Here is a 17,282-nt window from a genome sequence, read left to right on the forward strand (position 1 = left end):
GATAACCTCTTCAAGGCGTGTCTCCTTTCGCGAGACATACGGGAACTACATGAACTTTCACGAATATTTCGTTTACGTCTGGTAATCAATGCAGGACTCATTTCTCATACAAATCTGTTCAAATTGATCATGTAAGTAACTTTTTATTGTGCTATCCTGTTTGTACAGAGTCGGGGCGTAAATCGCTTCGCAGCCTGTTGAGGGACTTGCCGCCGGAGTTCTAATATGGCAGGCTCTGTTGCCATTACAAGACTATAAACTTGTGTTCTTGAACCTTGTTCTTAACTGATGTAGTTTGTACATTTTGAGCGTGTTCTCAAATAGCTATATGTAAACAACTTCAAATTGTTATTTTTAACACATAGCCTAAACTGTAAAAATAAAGGATCAGATGCATTCATATAGCTTTATTTTCTAGATTTGTCATCATGGTGAATTGATGCAATAGTTCCACGTTCCTGACTCAGGAGAGGCAGATACAATGACAAATCCTAGAGTAATGGACATTTATCCATAGTAATAGTAACACATAATAATAATAATAATAATAATAATAATAATAATAATAATAATAAAATAATAATAGTACTACTACTACTATTACTACTACTACTAATAGTAATAATAATGATAATAATAATAATGATAATAATTCACTATTTAACAATGATTACTTTTTTATCATACTGTAGCACTGAGACTTTAAAGAGTTAAAGCAAGGTCACAAGAACCACAGCTGCCACCCATTGCTCTCCAGCTCTTGCTAGGCAACAAAATAACAGGGCACTTATAATTGAGGACTCCCAGCCTGTCAAATTTCCTTTCTTTTTTGGCAGCTGCTATGGATTTGAGCGACTCATCTCCAACCCCCCCTCCTCCGCCATCTCTGGAAAATGGAGAATCAGTCATTGATACCAATCCTGCGTCCTGCTACATGAAACCTGCCAAATCCCTCTCCACCTCTGAAACCACTACCACCAAGTCCCCAACAGCTTGCTCAGATACTCCCAAGACACCCCAAAACATCTTGCCTGTTTTCACAGCCACAACCAAAGTGGATGCCTCCCCAGGCTCCATCAAAGCATGTACTTTTTCCATCACCCCTCCTGACACCAGCGCAGCACCATCGTCAAACACCTCAGCCATGTCTTCCAGTTCCTCAAAGCTCACAGCTTCCTCTGCTGCCTCTTTACCACCTGATTCGGAGTCAGCCTCTGGCACAAAACAAAAGCCCTCTTTACCTCGACCGAAGAGTTTTCAACTGCTGGCCAAGAGAGTGATCATGCAAGAGAAGATGAGGAAGGCCGCAGAGGCAGAGTCTTTTGAAGAAGGTAATCATCCTCACCTTCTGTAAGGGGGGGGGGGGTTGGAGAGGAGGAGAAAGAGGAAAAAGAGGAGAAAGCATATGAAACATATGACAGACATCTCAAAGGTTTGCACAGGCTTTGGTTTGAAACTGTTCTTCTTTATATCAAATTAATTTGCATGTACTAAATTGAGTTATGTCTTTACAATCAATAACTGGGAGAGAAACTAATGTTTCAGTTGTATTCAAACACATAAAAGTTTAAATCATCCCTCTGCAAAATGTTGCAAAATAAGTATGAATGTGACGTCTCACAAGAGCATGAACCACGTCCAACAGCATGGCTGATTTTATCAACAAATGTTACCATATGGTTACCAGTCTTTATTGGGGTTAAGTTATAGACATGAGCATGGTCTTTTACCACTCTGTTGAATAATCCTTGTGGTTTGAGCAAATGGAGGTGAGTACTTGTGATTATTTTTTTTTAAAGTTTTTTCTTTATAACTGTTTGCTCATTTGCAACAGAGTGGGAAACTGTTTAATTGCTTCTGTCTCATTCAGAGGAAGAGGAGGAGGACTTGCCCTTTGAAGAGCTGGAAGAAAAGGCCAAGGGTGGAGATGCAAAGTATCAGAGCCAAGTATGTGGAACACCATACATCCCAACCCCTCCACACACACACACGTGCGCACGACACACACACACATGCGCACACACACAAACACACACACCCACACACACATGCAGACACATATTAGCACCCTCCCACTCATACATGCAGAGAGAGAGAGAGAGAGAGAGAGAGAGAGAGAGAGAGTCTACAGAAGAAACATGATCACTGGAACACAGGAACACTGATTTTTTTTTTCAACGGACTTTCCATATTGGACTGAAAGGCAGCCAAGGGCATAATATAGTGGAGACTCTGACCAGTCATGTTTGGAGTGGCATGCAGACTACAGACTGCACACTGCGATAGTTTTGGCCTCAACTGGTGGTGGTCAGACTTGTCTGTCCTAGTCATGAGTGTGTGTCTATTTCCAGGTTCCTGGAAGATGAGCCTGCACTCTGAATATAACCCATAGCACTCTCACATGTACACACACACACACACACACACACACACACACACACACACACACACACACACACACACACACTCTCAGTCAGGCACTTTAATGTGCATATTCACACGTATAGACACACACATGCACATGCACATGCACACACCACAAACACACACATAGACACAGACACACACACACACACACACACACATACACAAAGACAGACCCCCCCCCTCCCCCCCCACAAACACACAGAAAGAGACATAAAATAAACACCTTCCGTTGTTGTGGAGTGGAAAGGTTAAATGCCTGGGATTGCTTCATACCCCACCCATCAAATGCCCCAGGATAATCTGTTATGGTATTTGAAAAAGTGCCTCTACCTGCCATATCACTGCTGTCATCACTTGCCATTTCTCTCACAACTCTCAGTTCACTCCTTATCTATTGGCCATGGAATCATGTTACCGTAAATTGGTGGCCTACAGTATATTACTCAGGGGTCAATTACACAAGTAACTCAAGTAGGGTCAGTAGCTCACTGTGAGTGCTTCAAGTGCACTTTAGATAACCAGGGGTTGTTTGGATGGTGGAAGGTTTGAAGGAGAGCTTATAGTTAAGAGTGGTGGTAGTCTAGTGGCTAAGGAGCTGGGCTAGCATGTAGTTGTGGGTTCAATACCACCGTTGTGCCCTTGAGCAAGACACTTAATGCCGAGTTGCTCTGAGGACAATGGCCTTTGTAATGTAAGACGCTTTGGATAAAAGTGGCTGCTAAATGAATAAGTGTAAAAAGAGGATAAAATAGTTATTGACTTTTCAGGCCCAGGTCAGAGGGATCTTTGCTGGTAGAGTTTTGTGTGAGAGCCAGATGGTCATTATAAACATATCTGCACTATAAACAGGATTGAACATACTGAGGCTGTGATTACTGTAACATGATGTGCATCCCATTCTCATCAAAGATTCACCAAACCAAATGCCACCATTTTCATTTGAAATAATTCATCATTTGCGAAACAAACACAAACACGCACACACACACACACACACATTTCCAACCACTTCATCACTTGTCATACACACACACACACACACACACACTTAGCTGCATATTAAACATCTTTTTCTGCATGTTCGGCGGCAGTTATGACAGGTGAGATGTTTTTAGTGTTTGCTGTGGGCCAGTGTTGGGCCAGCATCCGCCATTACCCACGCAAATGCGCAAACACACACACACACACACACACACACACATAATCAATCATTTTATCACTGGTCTTACACATACACAGATGCATTTTCCAGTGCCACCTTTTTCATTTTAAATAATTAATCATTTCATTCATCCATCTTGTTGTCCCTGTGGTTTTCCCTCTCAGCTGGGTAAGTACTACCTGAAACTGGCCGAGGAGAGAGACAAAGAAGAGAATGAACAGCTGGCTGTGGAGTGGTTTGTGCAGGCTGCCAAACTGGGCCGCAAGGACGCGGCTAAGATGCTACAGCGTTGCTGGATTCAGAGGAGAGGTGGGTGTCTGTAAAGATGTAAAAAAAAATCACAATAATTACAAAAGTTGTGTACCTTATTATTGACCATATGAACAGTGCCAGCAATGCATTCAAAAGATTTGTCACTCAACTCTTCCATTGAAATAGAAACGATCATGCAAAGGCATAGAGGGCTGCTAGCTTTGTCATATTTGTCTAATAGATTCCTTACAGTGTGTCTGTGTCTGTGTCTGTCTGTTCACATTTACTAAAACATGTTAGAGAAGAGAATGCTTGGAAGAGGATCAGCTAATCTGAAGAAGAGATGTTTGTGCTTGTTCCCACACAGGCATCACTCCAAAGAATGATGAGGAGGTACGCAAGCTCTCGACGGAGAGCAAGTTTGAGCAGGCGGTGAGGCGGGCAGCCATGATGATGTTCCAGAAGCTCAATCCAGACGGGAAGAAGACCGTGGCTATGTCCGAAATGCTCCAGAATGTCGACCAGGTCAATGCAGTGCCAGGTATGGCACGCCGGGGGAGCATGGCGAAAGCTGCAGCCTGAAGAGTAATGCTGTTTTGTTGTTTGTTTGTTTGTTATGCTATACTCCTCTTGTTGAGTTATTGACTTGACTTGTGCATGTATGAGAATTGGATGGGGTCAAATGTCTTCCACTACTTGGTCAATAGGTTGATCTTCTATGCTACCCTAATGGTTAAAAATTGCTTGATGTGCAGGCACAGTTTTTTGAAGTGGCAAACTATAAGAAGGTGCTGGTGTTGAATATATAGTAACTGCTAAATATCCAAGCCAAGAGGGACCAGTGCAAGCCAGAAAGGCTGCCTTACAAAAAAAAAAAAACAATAGCGAATGGCTTTTCAATACATCTACTCAAGCATTTTTGAACCAAGCATCCCATATCATTCTGTAGAAAATAAATCTGGGCCATTTAACACAGGCCTGTGTATTTACTGTGGGCAGAGTGAGGTGTTGATGTCATGTTAATTACCCAGCGATATGTGTTCTGAGCTGCCTGTGCATTACGTAACTGGCATCTTATAGCTGGCTGTGCCCTCTCTCTCTCTTTGGGAGCGCTTATGAAATGCTTGGATCGAGTTGCACTGGAATGTTAAGCAACTGTTTGACAGACACTGCTGCCATGCTGTACTCAGTCCTCACCAACAGGTGGCCCTGCCTCCACAGGAACAGCGGCCACCTCCATTGACAAACAAAAGAGACTCCTGGAGAACATGGTGGCCAATGAATGTAAGTCTCCGGGTGGATACAGTTCTTGTCACATGATGTTACTGTAACATTCAATAGCAATTCAATTCTGTAACAGGTTGCTTTTATCCACATACACCATATGTGTCAGATTGGTGTGTTTATTCTAATATAATTTCTTAGTCATCCTGCCACTGATGCAACCCTGTCTGTGCCCATAGCTGGACAATATGTTGACCTAGACCATTTTGTGGAAATCACCAAGAAATACACAGAGAGCATTGCACCGGTCACCATTCAGGATGAAAGGATAAATGATGCCCAGGAGTCTATTAAAACAGATGTGTGTAAACAGGTATCTTTGTATCAGTATCTTTGCTTATCTTTTCCGAGCATTGTCCACAATAAATGTATCTGGCAGTACCAGAGTTAAGATGAGGCAAAAACGCTTTGACGCATATCAATGAAATTGTGAGCATGGTGTTACGGTAGGTCTGTGGTACAATATCGTGTGGTGTTTGTTATTAGGAATCGAGTGAGATGGTCCCCTCGAACCGCAGGTTGAAAAGGCACAGCTGGGGCACTGAAATGATGCTGGGCAACAGACGCAGGTTTGCCATGAAGAGAGCCATCGATATTAAAGCTCACTTTCTGGTAAGCCCTCGATATTAAAGCTCACGTTCTGGTAAGCGTGAAGTGTGAAGTTTAAAAAAAAATTGACATACCTTTCTGTGAAATGTAATACAACTTTTTAAGTCTGACCATAGCTAATTTCATAACTAGGCAAAATCTATTTTTAATACATTTATTAAAATAAAAAAGAATAATTTATTAATTTAATTTATTTAAATTATGAAGACCTTAACCGCAAATATTGATTAGTCAGCTCACTGCTCCCCATGCCATATGATAGCTATAGTTGCTATATATGGCATGGGGATATATGCTGATTATATGGCATGAGGATATATGCTGAATAGTTGCATGCACAATAACTTGATAGACTTTACACTTTAAATTAGGGTCCATAGTCTTTGTATTGTCTCCTTCTCCTGCCATAGTGGCACGCTTCCAAACTAGTTTTCTCCTGTTGTATCTCTATCTGTTCCATGCTCAGGGCCTTCAGTACCCTCTGAACATCATCCTGTCCATGAAGGACCAGCTGGTCGATTGGGCCTCGCGGGCCGGCGTCCAGTGGCTGAGCACGGTCATCCCCACGCACCACGTCAATGCCCTCATCTTCTTCTTCATCATCAGCAATCTCACCATCGACCTGTTTGCCTTTGCCATCCCCCTGTTCATCTTCTACCTCTCTTTTATCGCCATGGTGATCTGCACGCTCCGCATCTTCCAGAGCAGCAAGGGCTGGGAGAACTTCAGTGCGATCACGGCGCTGCTGACGCGCTTCGAGCCCAGTCTGGACGTGGAGCAGGCTGAGACCAACTTCGGCTGGAACAACCTGGAGCAGTACTTCTACTTCATGACGTCGGTCATCTTCGTCATCTTCACTTTCCCGGTGGCAGACAAGGGCTGGATCCCGTGCTCGGAACTGTCTACAGTGGCCATCTTCTTCACGGCCCTCAGCTACATGAGCCTGAGCCCCACGGCAGCCACCTACGCACGGAAAGCCATCTTCATCGAGGTGGCGTCGTCCGCCTGCACCATGACCAGCCGCCTGCCCGACACCATGGTCATGGTACGCATGCTGGGCAAGACGTTTACCACCGTGCCCCTGGGCCACTCAGTTGTGCTCAAGCTAAGCTTGCCCTGTCTACTCTACATCTACCTTTTCTACCTGTTCTTCAGGTGGGTATGGCAGAAAGATGAGGCGGCAACATGATTGTAGTGGTTGAGCACTCTTCTTTCTGTTGTTTTTTGTTTCTTTTCCTGTTAGTGGTCACTTGTGGTTGTGGTCACGAAGGGAATTTGTCCTGGTGGTGATGTTTACAAAAAAAAACACACTGTAGCTAAAACAAGCAATGTTGGGAAAGATCAGGGCCGGTGGAAGGCATGGGCATTCTGGCAATTGCCCTGGGCGCCAAATAGGGATGTAACGATTACCGGTATAATGGTAAACCGCGATAAAATTTTTGACGATAACAATTACCGTTTTGATTTCAAATATGATGATTATCACGGTTGATTACCACGGTGTGGAAACCGTGTGTTTAATCCTTCCCAGCTTCATCCAAGCCTGCTTTTGACATACAGTAGGACTGGTACAATGAAACAAAACTGGTACCCTACTGATTCTGTTATCTACTTGATGGATTTAACTGTGGCACAAAGCCAATTAAACATGACCAAGGAAAAAGTGAAGGGGACAACACACAATGCCACAGTAACATTATGCTATGAATTAAGAATGCTCAGCTCAGCCAGGTTTGTTTGTGCAGTCAGGATGTAGGCCTGCACCAGAATAAAGGAATCACATCTACTCTTTACCCTCCCTCAGAACCCCCTCTATGAGCACCCCCATGAGTTCCAGCATCTCTGGTTAAATGTTGCACTTTTGATAAGGTTTTGCCTATATTTTGTAATATAGTAAATGCCGTCACACTTTTTGAAACTATTTCAGCTTGTGTAGGCCTAATAGTGCTTTCTGAACATATTGAACACACTTTTCAAAATACCGCGATAATAACGAAAACCGTGATAATTTTGGTCACTATAACCGTGAGGTTAAATTTTCATACCGTTACATCCCTAGCGGCAAACTACCAGGGGTGCCACAGCGTGGCGAGCTACAGGCCACAACATTGAAAACACATTGATTGTCAAATAATGACATAGACGGGAGCAGTAAGTAATTCATTTTCAGTGATATCGTTTAAATAACATTCATGAATGAGACGTTCAAAGCATAGTGCTGCAGAATACAGAAAAGTGCACAGGTTGAAAAACGTTTCTCCGGCGTATGGGTGCTGATCTTCAGCCTGAATCGTCAGGTTGCTAGCAGTGGAACGTAGCAGAGGGACGACAATGTAATAAGGTAAAATCTGAATCTCACCATGTCACCGAATCAAGGGAGCAATGAGCTTGTTTCCCCGCAATAAAATGGTCCTATCGCGGGGTGATATGAGACAGCGACACTCAGAGTGCGTTCCTAATGTCACGTGTTACGTATGTTTATGTTACGTGAAAAGCCTTGCTTAATTGTACTTGGCCCTGGGAAAGATCTGACGAAAAAAGTATGAACATCATGTGGCCTAAATGTCTTACAATAAAAAATAAAATAAGCATCTTCCTGCATACTGCTGTATCTGTTGTGTTCTGTATTCAGATAATCTTGATTTCCCTCCTGCCCCTTTCTCCATGATGCCTAGGATGGCGAGGATGCGCGGCTTCAGTGGGACCTACTGCTTCCTGGTGCCTTACCTGGTGTGCTTCATGTGGTGGGAGTTCTCCGTGGTGCTGCTGCAGCACTCCACCCCCGTGGGCCTCATGCGCACCTGCGTGGCCTACTTCCTGCTGCTCTTCGCCCTGCCCGTCCTGGCCGTTGGCCTGGCCATGATGCTGTTCATCCAGATGGTCAAGTGGTTTGTGGAACTGGAGCTGACCAAGATGCTGGTGACCCTGGCAGTGTGCGCCGTTCCGGTCACCCTGCGCCTGTGGACGCGCTTCAGCCTGTCCATCCTGGACGTCTTCCACTCCATCACCCACCGTGGCCCCGTCAAGCTCATCCTGATCTGCATCAGCACCATCATCCTCCTCTGTGGGGTCTACCTATACAACGTGGAGGGGCTCAAGGTGTACAACTCCACGATGACCTGGCCGAAGTACAGCAAGTACTGCGGTCCGCCGGCGTGGCAGGCCCGGGGCATGGCGCAGACGCAGATCTGGTGCAGCCACCTGGAGGGACACCGGGTCACCTGGACGGGCCGCTTTCGCCACGTGCGCGTGGCCGAGACGGAGAACGGGGCCCAGTCGGTCATCAATCTGCTGCCGGTGTTCATGGCTGACTGGATGCGCTGCCTGTACGGACAGGCCTACCCCAAGTGTGAGCCGGTCAACGCGACCGCCTCCGGAGTGAACGGGTCGGCCCTGCACGTTCTGCTCCAGCAGCAGCAAGAGGAGGAGGAGATGTGCCAGATCAAGATGCTGGCCAATCACCAGTGCCACGTCAAGCGCTTCGACAGCTACCGCTTCGAGGTCACCGTGGGGATGCCTTTCCATGGCACCGGCCCTTCGGTCGATGACCCGAGCTCTGACATTGTCCTGCGGGCCAGCCACGAGTTCCAACAGGTCCTGTTGAACCTTGACCCGGGGAGCATGGTGGAGTTCAGCACCAAGCTGGAGGGACGGCTGGGGGCCAAGCTTCCCGTGTTTGAGCTCAAGGCCATCCACTGCCTGGACTGCAAGTCCTCCCTCGTGCCCGAGGGCCGTCAGGTGAAGATCGAGCGCAACTGGCGACACAGCGTGATGCGCTCCATTAAGTTCGCCTTCGACTTCTTCTTCTCCCCGTTCCTCTCTGCCAGGATCTGATGGGTCTGCCCACTCAAGACCAGAGAGGTAAAACTGAACATTAATGCCAATTATGAGTATTTTAACATGGGAGACAGGCAATAACTATATTTATATTTATATCACTTAGCAGATGTTTCTTTTCAAAGAAAATTGGAGTAATAGAAAGGTATACATTTTATCTATGTCTGTGTGCCTTAGTATTTTTTTGAAGAATGTCTGAGCTGCTCTTCTTGTTGGTAGCTGTCTAAGTTCATGCAAAGTCATTGGATGACATGAAGCAACAACTGAGCGAAATTCATTTACAAAATGCTCATTGCCTTGATCATCAAGATAATGTATTTTTCTTGATATGACAGTAAAGGAGATTGTTCAACCCTCGGGAGTCACCTTTTTGAATCACTTTGCAGGGCCTATTCCACCAACTGTTGTGTCTTAAACGTTTCATTAAAGCCCAACCCACATCTTCATTCATCAAATTAATGTTAAGCCCCCATGTTTACACCATAGCAAACATGCTAGTAGCTCAACAGAAGCTAACTTTATTTTTTAAGCACATTATCTCAAAGAGGACTGGCTGGTGTGCTCAGCAGAGCTGCTGTTTATCAGAGGTGCCCTGTGAGTCACATCTGATGCCATACAATGCAAATATGAAGTTGATGGGCCTGTAAGCCTGTAGATCCCACAGAAGTGCCTCTACTATGTGGCAACGCTTTGACTTAATTGTACTGTAGAGTTTGTCCCTCCACATTTAAATATTTCTGCAAATACCTCTCGGATGCTTAGAGGTATAAATTTAGCTTAAAATCCCAGGATGAAAGTCCCTGTGTGGAATCACTTTGGTCTTTAAGAGATTTAAGCAGAACCTGTGATGGTATCTGAAACATTTATTGAGACTTTGTTTTCTTTTTAATTCCAAAGCAGTTTTCAAAGCAGACATATTGTGTCAAGGCATTAGACATGTTTTCCCCTGGACTAGAAACCATTCAGTGTTAGAGCTAACACTTCCAAATTAGGTGGTGGTCCCCACTAAACCCAACCCTAACCTTAACCCCCAGCCCACCACATGCACACATACCTCCAAATATCTGATTGAATGTTGGTACTTCTGACTAGTGATAACAAGTACTATGTCCATTGTCCTTATCCAAGCTTTAATGGCAAGGAGAGCATTTTAATTAATTGCTTGTGACTAAAAGAAACTGAAGTTGTTTGTCATCCATAATATCAGAATATAGGTGTTTGAGTTTTTTCTTGAGTTTATGAATGTGCTTATTCATCAAAGTTCAATATTTAATGTTGTTTTGCTGTTTTTACCTCCAGATTGTTTACTATTAAATATTGAGAAATGTAATGTTCTAGATTTTTATCTCAATGTATTTGAATTATTTCAAATACTAACTTTAAAACTGGAAACAATTTTGGGAGATCAATAATATCCCAAACTTTGAATCAATTATCCAGGAGGTGTTTCCCATGGCATGTCACTTTATTAGCCTGACTATTTTAACATTGGTTAAAAGGTACAATCCATGATTGGTTGATATTGATTGCAATTGATAAGCTCAGCATCTAATCAAATGACAGTGCTTCCTTCTGTGTCTCTGATGCAATGTGTTGACTGGCTGATCTTGTTTGTGGCACAAGCAATGTTTTCCCATTTACAGAGCCAGCACTGTGTGTGTGTAAGGTAACACCTTGTTGTTAGCACACACTGATAATGGATTGCTAAATACACTTATGCTGCATTCCAGACAACTCGGAAGTCAGATATTTCCTAATTTCATTCCAGACAATCTTGGAGGTCAAGAATTCTGACCTCCTACTAGGAGAAAGTACAATGGAACGCCACTTGAAGCCGGAGTTCCCACTTCTGAACTCGGGGTCGATCTACCCCAACTTCAAGGTTGTAATTGAAGTCCGACTTCCGACATCCAAGTTGTTTGGAATGCGGCAATAGCACACCTGATCTGATCTGGGACATGGAACAGTGTTGGGCCATGAAGAGCCATTTACTGAATTTGACAAATATGTCTCTGTGTCCTATATTATTCCACTGTAATGAGTCAATTTCAGACCCATTAATCCATTCATGATGACATCGGCTCATGATATATGCAACCATCCCATTTTGTTTACATTTGCAGTCGCAGTCTTAGAGTCAGGGGTATTGGCATAACTGTATGAGGAACTGTATGAGGAACACTGTTATGGGACTAATAAGAGAAACAGAACAGGCCTCTTGCACACTTAAGTCATCACACCTCGGAGTGCCTCGTGTCAGGTATTCTTTATCATGTTGAGGAATTGTATCTCCAGATTTTTCATGTGTATTTTTGAGAAATAAAAAAGGGAATTTTAATATTTCAGTAGGCATAACTGTGCTCTGAAGTACTGTGTATTTGTTGGAGTATGTTTTGACAAAAGGCATCAATGTGTTTATGTGTGTGGAATATAACACCATTAACCAATAATGTTAACATCATTACAAGTGCAGGTCAAATGTTCAAATCTATTTTCACTCACTGAATATCTCTTCTCACGAAGACATTTCCAAGCAACCATGTGTACTTACAATGAATACACACACCTAGACACACACACACACACACACACACACACAAACATTCTCTCTCGTTTTTCACATAGGATTGTATATGTACGATGAGACTGCCTGACTGCACAATGGAAAATCAGTTCATGGAAGGAATCACATATGGACACATAATCTTTCATTTCAGATTATATTATTTATGCACATTCCTTCATTGCCTCATTTGATTTCCATTAAGTGTCATTTGATTACTTTTTAGGCATCATAGATATACACACTAGTAACATTTGATAATGGTAAACATGCTTTTTTGTTTCTGTGTGCCCTGGAAAAGAAAAAAAGGCCTTTTCCCTGGTCATTTCTCTGTGGTGTTTAACATGTGAATTTCTGTGTGTGCCTGTGTGCGCGTAAATCTGTGTGAGAGTGACTACCCCAAACGTCTGAGAGGAGAGTTGAGCTCAAGCGGTCATGATGGCAGAAGGCCTGTCACCATGGCAACTGCCGTGCTGGTATCACCATGGTGCGATGTGGGCTGTCTGCTGACGCGATCCCCTTTTACATAAAGGAGCGTGCAGGGCTCTCCTGCCTTCAGTGGTGACACACACGCAGATGGAGCAACACTGCACACATGCAGCTGTGACAGAGCCACACATGAAGCCACTGTTCAAGTCTGCGTTTGGTGTGTTAAATAGAGAGAGAGAGAGAGAGAGAGAGAGAGAGAGAAGGGGGCAGGGCACAGCTAACATAGGGGTTCAACATCCAAAGGGCTAAAATGTCAGGAATGAGTAGTAGTCAATGAGGTCCAAGGAAGCAGGAGGAAGGGCAGCAATGGTGGACAGAGGACATGGCGAAACTGAGCGACAATGGGGGATGGCTGAGCGAAGCCGGAAGGTATGGCTTTAGGTCGAGACAGATACAAGGGCCCTAAAAGGAGGAACCCATAGAGGTTGATCTTGACACTGTGTGAAAGTGAGAAGTACAAAGACAAGAGAAAGTGCCAAAGACCAGAGACAGACCAGAGAGCCAAAGAAAAGTGAGGACTTAAAAACATAATCGCAATTCATTTTTCTCCATGGACAAAGCAATTTGTCAGACATGACATCCCTATCTTAATATTGTAACCATCATTAACACGAATTATTTTAAAAATGGACCAGCAAACTGTGTGCTCCACAAGTACATTCATTCGGCTTTATATTCAACGCGGAAGGGAGTTCACCACCCTTGATGAACAATCGTCAGAGGAGTAGCCATGGTCCAAGCACTAAACACCACTAGCACATCCTCGGAGAGGTGAGATGAGTTGAACACTTGAGGTGAGTGATTAACTGCCACGGGGCAAATACTGACGAATCCAGTCAAAGTGAGGTTCCTTGAGGAGTGATCCTTGAGACAGACAGAGAGAGAAAGAGAGCGAGCGAGTGAGTCTGGTTTAGACTGTCCCAGCCAAACGCAGGATGGTTTGTGATTTTTTTTTCTTTGTACTTCACTGAAGCTGTGTTGCTGGGGGTGAAATGGTCTCGCTAAGGGGTGGTGCTGGCGCCGGCAGAGGATGCAGCTGTCGTTCTACCTGAAGCGAAGCAGGCATAGCTGGCAGTAATGCATTGTGGGAAGATCTGGGAAGCACGTGATAGGAAGATTGCTGCTGCGCGCGGTTCAGTTACCAAGACAACTGGGTGTATGTTCGTGTGGGGGGAGGGGAGGCAATCGGACTGGCTTTTGGAGCATGTCCCAGCGGCACCTCCCCCATCCCCCAGCACAAGAGAGAAAGAGAGAGAGAGAGAGAGAAAGAGAGAGAGAGAGAGGGAGGGAGACAGAGGGAGAAATGGTCCCCACAAGCTCCTACTTCCATATCGAGGCTGTCAGGGATTCGTCAGCAGGGCCATCAATCAACCAATCAACCAATGCCAGCTTGACCATTTGCACCTTTCCCAGCAAAGGACCAGATCCAATCGACATGTCTTTGACCGAATGCGACTGCTCCAACAGCTGCGTAGTCCATTCTTTACAGACACTGAACACTTCCACTGTCACACCAAACTAGTAGACACATTCAAATGTAATCCAGTATTTTATCCCCCCTTTTTGAGTCAAGTTCATTCCAGAAGCTTCAGTGTGATCATGATCCACTGGAATCATGTAATATATATGGATGTATATGGATGTATGTGTGTGTGTGTGTGTGTGTGTGTGTGTGCGTGCGTGCGTGCGTGCGTGCGTGCATATATATGGATGAATATGAATGAGTGTGTGTATGTACTGTATGCGTATAGGTATGTGTGTTTGAGTAACTGCTACCCGTTGTACGTATGTGTGGTCCTTGGCTCTTCCACTGCAGACAAACAGACTCATTAAGGGAGACCCACATTCAGGCAGCCGGAGCTCCGCTCTGCGTCCCCCCTCCCCCTCCCTTCCCCCGCCCCCTCCCCCTCCCTCCCCTGCGCTCCGTCCTGCTGGTCACTGGGTCTCTGGGTTCACCCGGTCCTGGAAAATGTAGAGGTTGTTGGTGGCAGCGATGGCAATGATGTTCTCAGCCGGGTGCCACGCCATGTGCAGGATCTTCTTGGTGAAGTCCAGGCTGTCCACGCCCACGTCGCCACGCCGCCGCCGGCCGCCAGTGTAAACTCGGCGTGTGCGCAGGACCGCCCGCGGCTTGCTGCTTTCACGCCACGCCTCCAGCGTCACCCCACGGCCGGTCTCGCGGTCAAACATGCGGAAAAAGCTGTTGTAGGCACCGGTCATGATCACACTGTAAAAATATAACAATAAATATTGCGTTACATATATATAATATATTCTTGAATTTCCCCATGTGGATCAATAAAGTATCTATCTATCTATCTATCTATATTGCGTTACATTTCAGATTATTACTGTTAATATCACATATTATTACAATACATCAGACCTATCTAACATTTCTGTTACAATATCATATAACTATCTGATTCCATTGTACACATTTTCTGAATAATTTGTCTGCTGAATTAATTCACCAGCTGTTAAAAATCTATGCGACTCTGGAATCTGGGGGAGGATGAATAGGGTGTACGTATATTGGTGAAGGTGAGTGGGCAAGAGTCACTAAAGATGGGGTACTGAGGAGAGAGAGGGGGAAGAATGGAGGGGGGAGTGAGATGATGAGGAAACAGGGGGAGACTGAAAGAGAAGGAGGAAGAGAAAGATAGGGGAGGGAAAAAGGAGTGATGAGACCAGATGGAGAGAAAAAAGGGGAGCAAAGAAGACAGGGAAAGATGGAGTGTTGGAGTGATGGAACAAAATTGTTAAGAATGAAAAATGCTATGCACCAGATGGAGGAGAGATTTGAATCGAGATATATGAATACGCTCAGAAGATTGACAAGACTTGTTTGTGAAATATCACCAGAAAGAGTAGGCAGGGAGACATAAAAAGCTGACTGCAGAGGGAAAAAAAGAGACCAGTGCAACCTTGCTCATATGTGTGGGTAGAATGCGAGACTCACCTGTCGGTGCTGTTCCACACACATTCAAACTTATCAAAGATGCAGTCGTTCTCATACAGGGAGCAGAGCTTACTCCTCAGGTACTCGTGCACCTGAGAGGGAAAAGGACAGCGGCTGAGTGGTTCTGGATGGTCCTGGATGAGACCCAATACTATTAGCAACTTTCCTTAATTTTTGAGGATGAGATGTAATAGGTATGGTTCCATAGCAAGTGTGTGTACCAAATGATGATAGCCTTGAACAAGTTAAGAGATATCAACCTTCATCAAAACACACCCTACCTTAAGATCAGATGTTTTATGGCTTGACTCATTACACCTTACTGGCTGCCCAAACAAACTCACCTGGTAGGTCTCAACAGGACCCTTCTCCATGTGGAGGTCCCACACCTTGACAGTGAGGTAATCCCTTGTGAGCAGGTAGCGGCCACTGTGGCTGAATTTCACATCCGAGACGGAGGAGATGATCTCAGAGAAGAAGGACCGATTACCGGGGTCCTCAGGCTCCTCAAAAACTGTAAACGAAATCAAAGGATTAAACATTTATAGAATATGAGCGGTGGTAGCCAGAAAAAAAAAATGACTGTCACTCAGCAACCATAGGATGACATTAGAAAAATGTGCAGTGGTGTCTTAATTTTTTCCAGAGCGGAAAATATTTATAGAAAAAAAAACTGAATTGAAAGGTTCACAGGAGTTCACAGGAGTTCAGACCAATGGGCAAGTCTGGCTACCCAGCTGCCTGCTTACTTTTGGAGTGTTTGTCACAGAGCGCCGATGCCCTCATGTCACAGAGGCGCAGGGTGCCTTTGCTGCTGCTGTAGACGAACAGGTGGCAGTGCTTTGGGTGGAACTCCGCTGCCGTGATCACCTCCGTCAAGTCCTCCATGTTGGCTGGCTTGATGTCCACAATGTCTGAATACGCCACAGGGTCAAGGAGCAGACTGGGTCAGTTGGTCAGATGAGCCCACAGCAGGGGCGCACTGTTCAGACTAGCAAGATACACCATCTCCAGTCACTCGATGACATTTCCTCAGGAGCCTCCCCTGACCTGAGCTGAATATATGGTATTACTAATAAATACTTATATCTAACAGGCAAGCTACAGCAGGCATGGAACTGAAGCGTTCCGTTTGCAGAGCATCTGCTTTCAACAACTAGCTTCCATTATAATCAGTGGAGCTGGCTACACCTAACAGGATAGCGGGGCTTACATTCCGAATCATTAGACCAGACTTTTTTCACACTCCACGGATGGAGTAGCCGGGTAAATGTGTATTGCAAAGACATCAAAATTATTTAATTATGGTACTATCAATTCATGTAGGTTCATCAAAACTCTTTGATGATAATTACTGATTGCAGAAACAATTGCTAGAGATGAAGACTAAATATTCATAGTTTTACATTTTACAATATTATTCTTTACAAAGAAGTTCTAGATTCTAGAGAGATATTTAATCTCTTGACCATTAAACATTTAAAGAACACATCATATCTCTAAGCCATTTTTTTCTTTTAAGAAGCAAATCATACACACACACCTTCACATATATGCTCTCTCGTTGGCTGTCACACACACACACACACACACACACAGACAGACAGATACAGACACACACACACACACACACACACACACACACACACACACACACACACACACAACCAAACAAACTCACACAAAGCAGGCACTTA

At 44.5% G+C, this 17,282-nt stretch overlaps 2 protein-coding genes across 2 annotated transcripts in view; one reads left to right on the forward strand and one right to left on the reverse strand.

Annotated features, from left to right (window-relative positions):
• On the forward strand, positions 1–10,864 carry wfs1a (Wolfram syndrome 1a (wolframin)). Its single transcript, XM_076294263.1, has 10 exons — positions 1–131; positions 837–1,331; positions 1,871–1,947; positions 3,754–3,898; positions 4,209–4,382; positions 5,045–5,125; positions 5,305–5,438; positions 5,612–5,737; positions 6,201–6,889; positions 8,410–10,864. Exons 2-10 carry the CDS (start codon positions 842–844, stop codon positions 9,566–9,568), a joined length of 3,075 nt encoding a protein of 1,024 aa, XP_076150378.1. The 5' UTR covers positions 1–131; positions 837–841; the 3' UTR covers positions 9,569–10,864.
• A 3,694-nt stretch (positions 10,865–14,558) lies between these two features.
• ppp2r2ca (protein phosphatase 2, regulatory subunit B, gamma a) overlaps positions 14,559–17,282 on the reverse strand; it is a 6,426-nt gene continuing 3,702 nt past the window's right edge. The window contains exons 6-9 of the mRNA XM_076295876.1: positions 16,335–16,499; positions 15,930–16,099; positions 15,586–15,677; positions 14,559–14,850 (exon numbers count right to left, since the gene is read on the reverse strand). Of these exons, the coding sequence (XP_076151991.1) occupies positions 14,559–14,850; positions 15,586–15,677; positions 15,930–16,099; positions 16,335–16,499 (719 nt within the window). The remainder of the gene's footprint in view (positions 14,851–15,585; positions 15,678–15,929; positions 16,100–16,334; positions 16,500–17,282) is intronic.

The sequence above is a fragment of the Alosa pseudoharengus genome, unplaced genomic scaffold (genome assembly GCF_046254945.1).
Source record: "Alosa pseudoharengus isolate Yale_2024_CS ecotype anadromous, Long Island Sound unplaced genomic scaffold, YU_APseudo_1.1 YU_APseudo_1.1_scf_2, whole genome shotgun sequence".
Classification (NCBI taxonomy): domain Eukaryota; kingdom Metazoa; phylum Chordata; class Actinopteri; order Clupeiformes; family Clupeidae; genus Alosa; species Alosa pseudoharengus.

What these genes read in the sequence shown, in the direction of transcription:
- wfs1a (XM_076294263.1), top strand. Translation starts at nt 842, where the DNA reads ATGGATTTGAGCGACTCATCTCCAACCCCCCCTCCTCCGCCATCTCTG. An exon ending in CCAGGTCAATGCAGTGCCAG is followed by an intron (nt 4,383 to 5,044) that starts GTATGGCACGCC and finishes CCTCACCAACAG; the next exon opens with GTGGCCCTGCCTCCACAGGA. An exon ending in GAACATGGTGGCCAATGAAT is followed by an intron (nt 5,126 to 5,304) that starts GTAAGTCTCCGG and finishes CTGTGCCCATAG; the next exon opens with CTGGACAATATGTTGACCTA.